Source organism: Punica granatum, chromosome 3 (genome assembly GCF_007655135.1).
Source record: "Punica granatum isolate Tunisia-2019 chromosome 3, ASM765513v2, whole genome shotgun sequence".
NCBI classification, from domain to species: Eukaryota; Viridiplantae; Streptophyta; class Magnoliopsida; order Myrtales; family Lythraceae; genus Punica; species Punica granatum.
This window is the reverse complement of record NC_045129.1, coordinates 16,182,143-16,195,920: the sequence shown is the minus strand read 5'-3', so window position 1 is coordinate 16,195,920 and position 13,778 is coordinate 16,182,143. Positions and strand designations below refer to the sequence as shown.

General features: G+C 36.6%; 1 protein-coding gene across 10 annotated transcripts; it reads right to left on the bottom strand.

Annotated features, from left to right (window-relative positions):
• Positions 1 to 5,490: 5,490 nt before the first annotated feature.
• On the bottom strand, positions 5,491 to 10,899 carry LOC116200987. 10 transcript variants are annotated; one of them, XM_031532022.1, is made up of 15 exons: positions 10,742 to 10,899; positions 10,482 to 10,545; positions 10,042 to 10,180; positions 9,604 to 9,666; positions 9,431 to 9,519; positions 8,992 to 9,026; positions 8,835 to 8,911; positions 8,627 to 8,694; positions 7,941 to 8,268; positions 7,354 to 7,466; positions 7,211 to 7,276; positions 6,914 to 7,004; positions 6,727 to 6,794; positions 6,039 to 6,076; positions 5,491 to 5,912 (listed from the first exon to the last, which is right to left on the bottom strand). In XM_031532022.1, the coding sequence occupies exons 1-15, from the start codon at positions 10,771 to 10,773 to the stop codon at positions 5,717 to 5,719; spliced, it is 1,467 nt and encodes a 488-aa protein (XP_031387882.1). In that variant the 5' UTR covers positions 10,774 to 10,899; the 3' UTR covers positions 5,491 to 5,716. The 10 variants fall into 10 exon arrangements, with proteins under 10 accessions (XP_031387882.1, XP_031387883.1, XP_031387886.1 ...); XM_031532023.1 differs by having other exon boundaries at positions 10,042 to 10,108; XM_031532026.1 differs by having other exon boundaries at positions 10,042 to 10,193; positions 10,482 to 10,600; positions 10,742 to 10,897.
• Positions 10,900 to 13,778: the final 2,879 nt, after the last annotated feature.

Genomic DNA, 13,778 nt, shown 5'->3' with positions numbered 1-13,778 from the left:
GCTCAAAAGCACATACCCTGCACTGCTATATTGAGGTGCAACGGCTTCTTCTCCAGTACCCAGATCTCAATAAATGTCAAAGAGACACCCCATGCCAATCTTGTCAGTCTAAGAGCTGCCTCTTGTCGAAGCTCGAGTTCTTGCTCGATTTAATATCGTAAATTAGATCCTCTCCGGGGTGGCCCCAGGCGACCCCTCATGCTAGCTAGAGCCAACATAACCTGACTTCATGCAGTGATATTAATGGCCAGCACGACGTGAACTATGCAATAGAATATTGGCTAGCCTTGGCTAGATTATATCTTACTTAGCAACCCTCATTACGCACAATGGTGAATTTCTTCTGCTGAGCTCAAACTCTAAAGTGCCGTTACCACACCACTCAAGAAGCGCTCTTTCCGGGTTATGATATTCATGAAAGTAAGTTATTTTGATTGATTCCATAGTCACTCATGTAAATGAATCTTCATACTTCTACCAAATCGTAGTACTAAAAGATGTCGTACTGAAGATACATGTTGAAGATAAATTGCATGACTTTTATGTGAGATAAAGGAAGGTAAACTAAGACTACTCGCAGTGGGAGTCTCTTCCGCGAGTCTCTCAAGTCACGTGGCAATTTTGAGAGATCAGCGGGAGAGACTCTCCCACTGGAGGATCTCTCGAAGACCGTTCTTTCTTTCTAGACCCACTCAGTTATTGCCACGTGACAGCGTAGGCCCCACGCTGTAGTAGTTGACTTTGACTTGCTTTTCAATTAATGAAATTTGGCCATTGGACACCCCCAACGGCCAGATTTTTTTATTTTTTATTATTTTTTATATTTATTAAAAAAATTACCTATATAAATACTCCATTTTTCCACTACAATTTCACTCTTAATTATCCTTTCCTACTTCAATTTCATCCCAAATTTCCTCCCACTTGCTCTTGTTCATCTTCTTCGATAAAAAAAGGGTAAATTGCACCGATTGTCCAAAATGTTTTACAAATATTTCATTATGGTCAAAAAAGTTTTTTTGCTACATGATGGTACAAAATGTTTCAAAATTGTTTTATGATGGTACAAACCGTCAATTGGCCCTAACGCCATTAACATTTTGCTGATGTGAAGCGTCCTATGTGTCACTTTTGTTACGTGGAACCAATCATAGTGCGCCATATCATTTAAGAGAAAATAAAATTTATAAAAGTCCAAAAAAACAAAAAAATAATAAAAAAACAAAAAAAAGAGTAAAATTTAGAAAAAAAATAAAAAAAAATTTAAAATTATTTTTAAAAATTTTAAAATTTTTAAATACTTTTTTTATTTTTAAAAATAATTTATAAAAAAATTAAATTTAATATTAAAATTATTTTCAATTTAAAATAATAAAAATTATTTTAAATGTTAAATTTAAATTTTAAATTAAAAGTTTAAAATTATTTTTAAAAGTTTTAAAAATTTAAAATTATTTTTAAAATTATTTTTAGAATTATTTTTAAAAGTTTTAAAATTTTTAGAATTATTTAAAAATTTTCGGCCACGTCAACAAGGAGGTGACACGTAGTAGCCACGTCAGTGTCGGCTTGACGATGTCAAGCTCGAGTTGATGATGTCAAGCTCGAGTTGACGGTTTATACCATTATGAAATAACTTTGAAACATTTTGTACCATCATGTAGCGAAAAAAACTTTTTGGACCATAATGAAACATTTGTAAAACATTTTGGACCACTAGTGCAATTACCCTAAAAAAATGTCAAATCGAAATCAATTTCATCGTTCAGATTTTACATGCCAAACCGAACTTCCCCCTAAAATCTAGATTCCCACACTTCTAACTCCTCAAAAAATACAAATCGTAATTATCAATTTCACCATTTCCCAACTTATCCATACCTGCATTATCCCAAACCATACCCCATCCCAATGAACCCACATATCGTATTTGCGGGTTCACCCTCCCAAGTTATGGCTGTAACAGGCTAGGCATTCAAAAGCGCTAATGTGGAGTCCAATCAATCTCCACAGACGAATTCTCCTTTACCATTCAGTCAACTTCCGAGTGGTGGCCTAGAAAGCGACGACCGAACATTGAAGAAGTTACAGCTCCAAAGAAAGGTAGCTGCACTGGTGTTAAATGTCAATGGGCATGAGATGAGCGGCTACTAAGTAGGTGTCTAAATGTTGGGCAAGATCTTGTGGTCGGGGATATTCAACCCAGCACTACATTTTGGGAGAGGATCTACTAGTAATACATCAATGTCAACCCCGAATCCTTCTCCAAGAAGAACGCTAACTCCTTGAAGAAACAGTTCTTCAAGATTCGCACAGCCGTATCAGCTTTCTATGGATTCTACGAGCATGCTAAGCGTCATCAAGGAAGCGAAACAAACGAATAGAACGTGCTGCATTGGAATCTTCCATGTCATAAACCAAAATGGAGAAATCTTTTCCGGTGAATATTTTAAGCAAATGAAGACGAATGCTTCCGGCAGATACACGACATCCTCCACTGGCGATGCGGATGTTGAGTCTCCAGTGCGTCCACAAGGCAGATATGTAGCTAAGAGAAAAGTTGCAAAAGGAAAATCATCTAAATGGTTGAATGTTGTTGCTACCGATCTCAGTGAGGCGGCAAATGTTGTGAAGTCTCTGTTTATTGGTATAGACGACAAATATGACAGCTTAATAGAAATTCAAGGAAAAAGAGTTCGAGATCAGGCAGGAAGAAATTATGGCGATCAATTGAGAAACTGCAATGATACTCATCGTAATGGACACAGGTAATTTTAATCTGGAAAGACTTTGGCATTCATCAAATGTTGTTAGAGGATGCTCTTGCATAGCCTTTTAAAAAGTAGTTATGCTTGTAATCTTTCCAACCATGTTAGACTCATCTTTATGTTCGTAATGTTTACCTAAGTAATGAAATTTAAATTTTATTATGATATTTGTTTTTACAAATTGTAAATTAATTTACTTTTCAAAAACAAGCTATTGAAAAATAACCGTTGGAAAGTAGCCGTTGGAAATTAGCTGTTGGAAAGTAACCATTGGAATCCTCTCTATAAAATGATTTCACTCTCATATGCACTCATCCATATCCTCTCGTTTCCAATTCACTTCCTCTCATCTCCAATTAACTTCCTCCGAATATGGCTGGAAATTCTAATGATCCAAACAACATCTCCATGGATTCATTAGAGTGGATGGAAGGGTCGTTAAAACTTGGTACGGATGAGCATTGTGTTAACCGCATTCAAGATATGCAGTTGACTATCTCTAGTGAAAGCTCTTCCTCCACCGAAAAAGAACATAAACAGTGAACGCGAAGCAGCTCATGAGTAGCTAATGCAAGACTACTTTGTTGATGAGCCGATGTATTCTGCCGATACATTTTGACGATGGTTTAGAATGAGGGAGCACATATTCCTTCGAATTGTCAAGGGTCTCTCAAGTGTTCATCCATATTTCCAATAGAGAAAGCCTATCATCGCTACAAAAATGCATCGCGACCATATGTATGTTGGCTTTCGAAGTAGGTTCTGACGCCGTTCACAAATATCTCCTCCTAACAGAGAGCACCACGAAATTATGTCCGTACAAGTTCGTTGAAGGCATCGTCTCGATCTTCAAGCCTCATTACTTGCGCCGACCTAATCCGAAAGATGTCCAATGCCTACTATGAATTGGAAAGTCATGCGATTTTCCAAGCATGATTGGTAGCATTGATTGTATGCATTGGGAGTAGAAAAACTACCTTAAGGCATGGAAGGGTATGTACATGGGTTGCCATGTATCTCCAACTTCAGTACTGAAAGCAATGGCGAGACCTGACCACCTCTGGATATGGCGTTCATTTTTTAGCGTGATCGGGTCGAACGACGTCAAGATTTTAGACCGATCAATGAAGGTCATGCTCCCCAGGTAAATAATACTATCAATGGCACCAACTATACATTGGAATATTATTTGTCAGAGGGTATATATCTTGAATGGACAACGTTTATGAAATCAATCCCTCGACCGCAAGGAGAAAAGAGAGGGTTATTTGCCATATATCAAGAGATGGTACGAAAGGATGTCGACCATGCTTTTGGGATTTTGCAAGCTCAATTCGCTATTATACGTGGCACTGCTTGATCGTGGTCCCAGAAGAAACTTGGAATGATCATGAGAGCTTGCACCATATTATATATTATGATCATCGAGGATGAGGGAGATTTCATCTAACCTATTAGAAATTTCTATATCTTGTCCCTATAATGTCAACTTCGATCCACGCTCGGAGTACGATGATCCCCCATCACAGGCTCACCATCAGTTCAGAGAGGGGAGCAAAGATTTGCTCCGTATGAGGAAAATATCCGAATTCAGGATAGAAAACATCATCGACAACTACAGACGAACTTGGTGGGACATATTTGACAACTTGAAATTACTAGCAATATCAACTAAATTTATTTTCTCGTACTTCGTGTATTTTTTTCCCTTTGCTTTTGTAATTTTCTTCTTGTTGTTCCGTGTCATTTTCTTTCCGTTGCTCTTTTTTTCATGTAATTTTCAAATTATTTTATCAATTTTAGTACTTATTCATAATTAATTATTTAATTGATATTACAATTTATTAATTAATAATTAATATTATTACATATTAATTATATTAATTAAAATTTATTAGTTAATTAATTTTAATTATTTTAAGTTATATTCATTAATGAATATAAATATGTATGTGGCCCCCATCAAAGATTTAAAATCAAAGACTAACTTGAGTAGTGAGTCTCTCATATCCCGTTTAATTTTGCAATCTAATTTTAAAATTTTAACTCTAATTTTAACTTATTCATTACACAATAAAAATCAACTCTTCCAATTCAAAAAGATGAGCCCCATATATAAATCCACATACAACTCCATTATACTCAATTTAATTTTTAATATTAAATCCTCTCAACTATACATTACTTTTTCAATAATTCAACAACATAATCATTACACAATCATCACTTTCTCTTAACTATTTATTACTTTTTCTCATAATTCAACAACACAATCATTACAACCAAATTAAAATCAAAACTCAAGTTTACTTAACTTTAAAACTCAATTTATTGAGTTGATTCCTGCTTGACATGACGCTTATATGACAGTGTGGAGTCGAAGAGACTCAAGAGAAATGAGGATGGAGATAGTCTAACCGTTCAGAAAAAAATTCAGTGCACAGGAACTTGCCTTTACTCTTTTAACCTAAAATAAAAAGCTCTTGCATTTATCTTTACTAGTTTGATTCTTCTTGATAAGACTTCCCGTATCCATTTATTGTCATTCCGCATCCTCTATTAGGCAAATGAGCCTTACTTGTATCTAAAAGGAATATCCATAGCCAATTCCTTTTCACTACATAGTACTTATGCTCCGATCCCTACACCTCTTGATTTTGCCCCCCGCCCCAGCCAGTGGGGTGGGGGGTGGTGTTAAAAAAAAAAAAAAAGAGAAAAGGAAAAGGTCAATGCTGTTGATGAACTTGACAGCACATACAAACAAATACAACCACCCAACAAGGCAACAGCTACAAGCTGCACATACTTTATCTTTGCCTTCACAGAATCGAGTCAAGGAATAGTTCTTCCGTATATATGTATATAGTGATAGCTGGAGTGCTAAAAGCAAACCTAATAAGCAAAAGTTTAATGCCAGAAATTAAGTCTACTATGCACATTCAAGTTGATCAGTCCAACTGCATCCTTTCTGGAAAAGGTATTGAAGCACAACGGTGGTAATAACCATTGTCATCAAACACAAACCTTTGTGAAAGGTGAGCTTCACGGATCAAATAGTCACCCCACTCTTCAGATCCATACTGCTTGAAGATCCCTCGCGCATCAAACGAGTCGGCCATTTTAGTCCTTGTCTTTGTCTTCTTCCTGAAATACCGCGAACATCATGCAATCAAGATTGCAGCAGGAATGATGTCAAACTCAAAAAATGGGACACAATATAGATACAGCATATACGGGTAGAAAATTAAAAGAAGAGAGCAGGTATGACACCATTTTCTGTGCCTTGCATTCATGACAGTGGCATGCAACTGCAATTTCAAGAACAAACAAAGGTTAGTTTTGATGAACTTTGGCCAGACTCATCATGTAATTGAGATAAGGAGTCAGTTACCCGTGTATGAACTACAATTATCAGAACTAAATTCAAGTTCATTTGAAAAGCACATTCTTGTCTTAGCTTTTCATGATTGGCCAACAAGACCCAAGATCCAAGAACATGATAGGAGGATAGCATTTTAGTCTTTTGGTAGGTCAGTTTGCTAGGTGAAGAAGTCACCTCCCACTGGAGAAGATCTAATTTTAGGTAAATGACATGTATTAAAGCAATGCCAGATAAGCTTCTCCTAATACCACTAAACAGCGAAGAGGATTGTTTTCTGATCATAAACTTCAGAAAATGACAGTACAAAGCTACCACTCATTTTCTCAGAAAATATATGCAGGAACGGTACAAGATCAGAAAATCTCTGACACTCTGCTAAAATTTCAAGTAAATATCTACTAGCATCGTCTCATAATGTACAAGAGCCATCAGTACATCTGCACCATATCCACCTTAGACAAATCAAGAGTATCTAATTTCTGACAAGTAGACAATTTTCAATTAAGAGTTGGCATTTCACCAATTATAGCCAAATAGGCTCAAGAATCAAATGGTGAAGCTCGAAAGCTAAGATACCTTTAAAGTTTGCTTAGCATCTCTCTCAAGGACAAGTCCTGCTTCTGTATATGCATTAATAATAACTTCTGTAAAATGTAAAGGAATTCAAATAGAGGAAAAGCAGAGAGCAAATGTTTCACATTTTCATTCTTAAGGACAGAAACTTGTAACAGAAACGTCATCTGGTCCTTGAACATAAGGATACGACAAGCACGTAGGAGTCGGCCCTCGCTACCAATTTCTCCCACCGGCACATAAAGTACACGAGCTTTGGCTAAAGAACCTTTCATACAATCCTACAAGGTCAGACTGTTAGCTTTTGCATGGATGTAGGAATAAGAGATAGGAACCAAGAACATGCTTTGCATCTTGATATACTATCAAATGATAGTCAACAAGCACATTCCTCTTGTTTTTCACCCTTTTTGGCCTAAAACTTCTTTCTTATATCTGGGAATTATATTAATGCCTAAGCTACCATCAAAATGCAAGGAAATCTTACCAGTCCTTTAAGCCTTATGAAGATAGGACGATTATCCAATGCATCGATTACTTTTGAGGAGATGCTCTGGATGAAAAAACAAATGATTTAGAATTGAGTAGACAAAATTATAGTCGATGTGTCCCTGTATCAGAGAAAGGTACCTGCAAAACCTCAGTAGCCAAAGCAACTCGTTCTTTGTTCCATAGCTTCAACATAAGAACAGTAAGGTGGAATGTTTTGGGTTTAATAAATATTGACTCGTCGATTCCCAACTCTATAAAACAACAAAAAAGCAGTTGAACTTAGTCAAAATGAACAAGGTGAAATTAAAGCCAAATTACCTCGAGGTAGTTGACAAAAGAATCAAGTTTTCTATCAGGCAAAAACAAGAAGAAATACATAAATGTGCGTCTCATTGGATGAAAAAATTAGCCATGGATGCGAACTCAAGCGAAGGTGTAAATCAAAAGGCAAACTAGAAAATTCCGAAAGATTAGAAGTAATATGCTTGTTAAGGCATAATAGTTAAAATCCATGATCATGCCAACAACCATTTTAATCAGTATAGTTATTTCTCTAGTAGTTAGTCAATAAATTAGAGTCAACGATTAACAAAAGAATTTTCAGTCTGACAAGCAAAAATATGGGAAGTACTGTTGCACAATCAAGCTGACCTAAAGAACAAGTTGCACTTCATCCAATTAAATTGAAATTGGTTAAAACTTTGGATTTTCATGGAATTACAGACCAGATAATGAGGAAGACTCCGATGCCTTTGGTTTTGCCTTCGGCGCGTAACTAACAAGCGGAATGCGGGTTATATCCACCTTAACTTGTTCATGGCCATCTTCAACATTCAGCTTCACTGCAACATTACTTACCGGCTGGTCACTACCTTCACCATCTTCACCTTCAGAGATATGTTCACTCGACTCAGTATCTATCACATCTGCAGAGGAACCATCAGTTCCGAGTATACATTTCTGGAACAGCAAGAGCTTGTCTACCAATTCGGGGTGTATTGCCAGAGGAAGCGAAACGAAGTGGGAATAATCCAGACTTCGGCTTTGCACTGTCTGCAATATGACAAAGAACAAATTTACTTCAATTATTCAATGTTTAACCAACAAGGATTACAAGCATACAAATGTGAAAAGCTTACAAAGCTGGGAGGTCATGGAAGTACTTAACTTTTGAATATTCTGTAGTTAATTAGTTCCAACTTCCAATATCAGAATTGCTGTCTAATCAATTGTGTGAAATGTTTTATGCAAAGAATTCAATGAAAACGCTACATGGAGAGTATACAACTGAAGTATATCTTTGACCTGTAAATTAAGATGGCTTCAATAGAAGAAACAGTATGCTTTTTAGGCAGCATATCATTACCATTATAATTATTATACTTAAAAAAAAGAATGTCCAGTCACCTACCTCATCAATTATAGCTTGTATTTTCTTTGAAGCTCTTGCTACACCATCAGCGGAACTTCCTTCAATCACTGAAATAGACAAGTATATAATGCTATTAAAAGACCGGAATTGAAAAAGTAAAATGTGATGTTAATTTGGGGGTTTCAAAAAAAGCAATTCAATCAGAAAAATCTCTAAATTAAAAGCATAATAGAGCCCATGGAATTACCGATACTGTCCTCCTTTGAAGAAGGAAATAAAATCTTAACTCCCATGTCCTCCTCTATCTTTTTCTGAGTAGATCCCCTGAGAAAGCGTATATCAAATCATAAGGCACTAAACACATGAAACGGATCACTATGACTCGTGCATGATGAGTTTTATACCCTTTTTCTTTGATGAAGCGCATTAATGAACCAACCTGACCAGTAAACAAATAAGTTAGATATATTATGGGTACTTATTTGAAAAATAAGTGGAGCTACCCGCTTAAAGAAGATCATAAAATTCAAACTCAAACAAGTATACAATGCTGCTGCAATCAATAAAGAGAGAGGTAAGCAGGGTAGCTTTTCAAGACAAGAGAAAAGGTTATAGAATCTTGCAGACATATGATGCCACAAATATGAAATACTAGACAAATGACAGATAAAGGAGCCTCATCTCTCTTTTCATCAGACACTAATTTTCCACGACAGATATCTTTCATTTTGAAAAGACCAGCAAAAAAAAGAGAACTCAACAAAAAGGAATACTAAAGGACATCTTTTGTAAGCGAAAAAGCCATACAAAAGGAGGGTAAAAAGAAGGTTGATGGAACTTTACCTCAACTGAAATAGAATGCTTTTCAGAAGAGACCATTTCATTGTCTGCATGAGTAGTATCACTGCCTATGTCTGTACCAGAGCTGACAACTGAATCGACCGCATATATTCTGTTTCAGTTTCCTATTAGGTCCCTCAAATAAATTCAAGGTTGGCACTGGCAGAGAAAGCTACCTTGCACTTCTTGAACTTGACTACCTTCCTCAGAGTCAATCATCTCATCTTTTACTGCAAGCTCTACACATAGGCAAGAAAAACGTAAGTTAAGACCAGATATAGATCTACTATCAAGCATATTGTTTGAGGGCACAATGAAGTTTTACAAAAATTACTAGAATTGATGCCAGGAAAGACTTTTCTGCAGCTTAGGAGATGAGAGGCTCGGTGGCAAGTGCATCATTATAATTCCAAATAATGACGAGCAAAAATGGAACAGGCATGTCAGCAAGAAAGCTGATCAAGACAGGATTAAACACAGTTCCATCTAAAAACGATGATGAACAAGCCAACCACACAGTAATCCTACAACAAGATAACATATAAACTCATTTCCAAAGTAGATAAACTGAATAAACAAAAAGGAGAGAGAAGAAAGAAGAAACAACGTGCTACCTTCATGAGTACTAGCTTGAGCAGAAATCGATCTCCCAACAAGGTCGACTTTCTTGTGCTTCTTAATCTGCCCTGCCGAACCGAATGATTCTTTAGTACCACCCATCTTCGAACCAAAGCTTAGACCATGATAAGTACACTGTCGTGATAGGCTAATTGGTGTCAGAAATTAACAGAACCTAGATGTCAATGATTTTCATACATAAGATTTTCATATATATATTAATGGCATAAAACCATGATCTTGGAAAAGGGTTATGATTGTCCTCCCCGCAACTCCAAAACCATCATGTATTTGCATGCTAATGCAGCTACTCAAGCATTCATCAGTAAAACAACAGAAAGAAAAACAAGAATTCTGCCTATTCCAACCATGAAGCACAAGATTCCAGAAGCATATGGGCAGAAGCTACGGAGGAAGGGGTCGTAGCAATCAATACCTGAAAATCAAGAAAGGGCCTTGATATCACGTACGAGCTCGCAAAGCTTGAAACACGATTCAATCTGCAAAAACACGAAGCAAGAGACAATAAAGGGGACTAATTTATCTTATCAACTCCTGCATAGTAAGAGAGAATATCCACCGATTAGCAGTGACAGTGGAGTGGAAATTTGAAGCTACAGAGTTCTGGTAATGGCTTGCTCGACTAAGGTGAGAAGCCGACAGAGCGTCGGGGAAGAAAGAAAGTCGTAACTGTACCTGAATAGAGAGGAGGCCCTGCTGGCTATCATTCCAACAGCAAAGCAGCTGCCTGTCTTCGTCTCCTCCTTCGGTCCTCATCGACCCCTTCCTTTACCCTTTCCCTTCCCTAATGGAATGAAGCCAGCGAGCGAGAAAGATGACGAGGATGCTCGCGAAGTTAGCCCTCACGTGCCAACGAGGCTTCTCACGTGTTAGACAAGGGGGCAATTATGTCAATGTATATTAGATTTTGAAGTGAGTGTTACCTTCAGTGAGCCGACCGAGTACAGACCTGAATTAAAATAAAATATCAGTTGGTCTGTTATTAATTAATCGGAGCCTGTTGAATTTTTAAATGTCAAAGAATGCGCACTAAAATTTAAAATTGGTGGACCTTTTCTCAAGATCGAATATCAAAATGCTCATCATTTTAATTCTAGAGCAGAATGCAGTTCATAGTATTTGGAGATTTCTCACTATAATGCCTCCTCTAATTGATTCCTCCCATTTACGTTAATGGTCATTTCACCCGCGCAGAGTTTTTAAAATATATAATTAGATTGTAGTAGTATAATCAATTCTCTAACGATCGTCAAAATAACGATGAACGAAAAATGTTAAATTTGTCATATTAAAATTTACTCTATTAATTTATAAACTTACAAAATAAGATTAGTATTATCAAATGAATAAAAAAAGATTTAAAATTTTCATTACTTAAAATTTTAGAAAATATTTGGATTGTATTAATTTTACATCTTTTCTACATAAAAAGATAAGATTATTCCATTCATTTTATGAACTTTTATTTAAAATAAATAAATTATTAGTATTATACTCGCACTTTGTGGCAGAAAAATTTGTTTAAAGTAATTATTTAAATCTTAATCTACTATGATATGTTAAGCAATAAATTGCCAAATTGCAAGCAACAAAATTATCACTTAAAGACTAAACTTGCTAATCGGAGCCCAAGCTCGGTAAAAGCAAACACTTAAGGCTGAACTTTCATCATTTATACTTGATACTTGATTGGCTAAAATGAGAACTGTTCACATTTCATAAGAAAGTATCTCTCATACTTTAATCAATTTCAACATTTATCAATGAAGATATTTATGAATTAATATCATATTATAACTAAGCCGATTTTTACAAAGAAATGACCCTTTTTTCTTTGTCAAGGGAGAGGTCAAAGCATTATTCTTATGTCTAACTTGATAAAATAAGTTGTTGATTTTACACAAAGGCTCACATTTCTAAATTCTAAAAAGGTGTTTGTTCGTACACCAAAAAAGAAAGGGTGTTGTCGGTAGCCGTTGTCTTCAACAATTAAGCATTTAAAATTCTTTCATCACAAAATAAGAACCTATAATATTCTCAGTTATGCACATCTTGAAGACAAAACTCGACTATAAGAAACTCAAATGGCTAGACAGAGAGAAATAAATTTGGATTTTTTTTCGGTTGAAATAAATTTGGATTTTCAAATATAGCTCTTATGTACTCATTAGATATCAAAATACTTTTTCATAAATGAGGTGGAATAAGAGTCATAGAAGTTCAAATTATACTGAGATAATAATTTCTTAAACAATTGAAAATATAACCAGAAAAAGAAAAACAAAGAAATTGATAACAAAACCAATAAATGTTAAAACAACAATCAAGCCACTGTTTAGACCTATTTTTCGCACCCAATGGTAATTACGGGGTCCGTGAGGTACGTGACTTAAGATCGAGCTTGATTGGTCGAATTTGGACTTAATTTGAGGCCCGTGACACGACAAATTGGACAAGCAATGGGCATGTGTGAAGGAGTGGTCCAAAATCGAGCACTCGATGACCCAACAAAGGATCCGCAACATTACCCAATCTGGACAGCCACTGGTGGGTTGGTTATTCAAGAAGGAGGTTATGGTAACTTCTAACTAGACTGATATGTTCAAATTAACTGAGAGTTTTAGCTGAACAACTCTCACAAGAAAAGGATTGTGATTCTTTCCAAGACGAGATCGACGCACTAACCTAGGCAAACATATGTGAATGCTAGCATTTCTATATGGTTGTTGGGGATCATTTCCTTAGTGAATCACACCGAACATGGGAATAGCCGGACACACAAGGGAAGGAGTTCACACAAGGAAATTGTGATGATTTCTTTCCTATGCGAGTTATATGTGCGTGCAAAGCAAGAAGATACAGTTGGTGTCTTAATTTGGATGGCCAGGGAACATTTCCTTGATTACATATCATATCTTTGCGGGTTACTTGAAGGTTGGCAAGAGAATTCTCCAATATTGGGCAGTTTCCTTATTTCTAGCTAGTGATGTATATCTTTACTAGTTTTAGCTAGTTGACTAGGTAACTTTTAGATTATTACTTGTCTTCATTATTTCATTAGAATAAGGCCAGATGCTGCTCGAATTAGGTCTCTTAGGTCCGGCCTTTCAGCACCCCATTTTAGCCCATCGACTCCAGAAGAGAATACCAACAGCAAACCTAACCACGGTCCGATAAGCATAACAGAATAGGGCCCGGTAAATTTCAGACTACTATTCACAGTCGGGTCAACAAGGGCAACTACACAATCATGAAGCATGGACTACAGAAGAAGTCTCAAGGCATCCATACAGAGCACAGAAAGGAACCGGAGAGACCAGACAGGCATCTGATCCCAGGTCGACATAAGCCAGCTCACTATAGTACGATTCATCGCCGGAATGTCAGAATATACCCAATATGGGCTCTAAAAATACCTCATGATGCTAAAATGACCGATGTCAATCGGGCGCATTTCGAAAATCATCTACCTGAGTTAGGGCACTCCCGAACATTCGTAGATGGCCCCTCTAACGGGGCTCCTGGGACTCCCACTCCACAAACGAATTAACAGCACCCGAAGACAAGCCATACCCAAGGGTCATCGAGACCAAGGAATAGGCATCGTGACGTCTCAGGTTCCGGATCTTCAACCAAGGCCGACAAGTCAACTGTTTTGCCTAAAGCTCAAAGCACGCCAATGCAAGTAGTACAACATGCAGATACACGAATA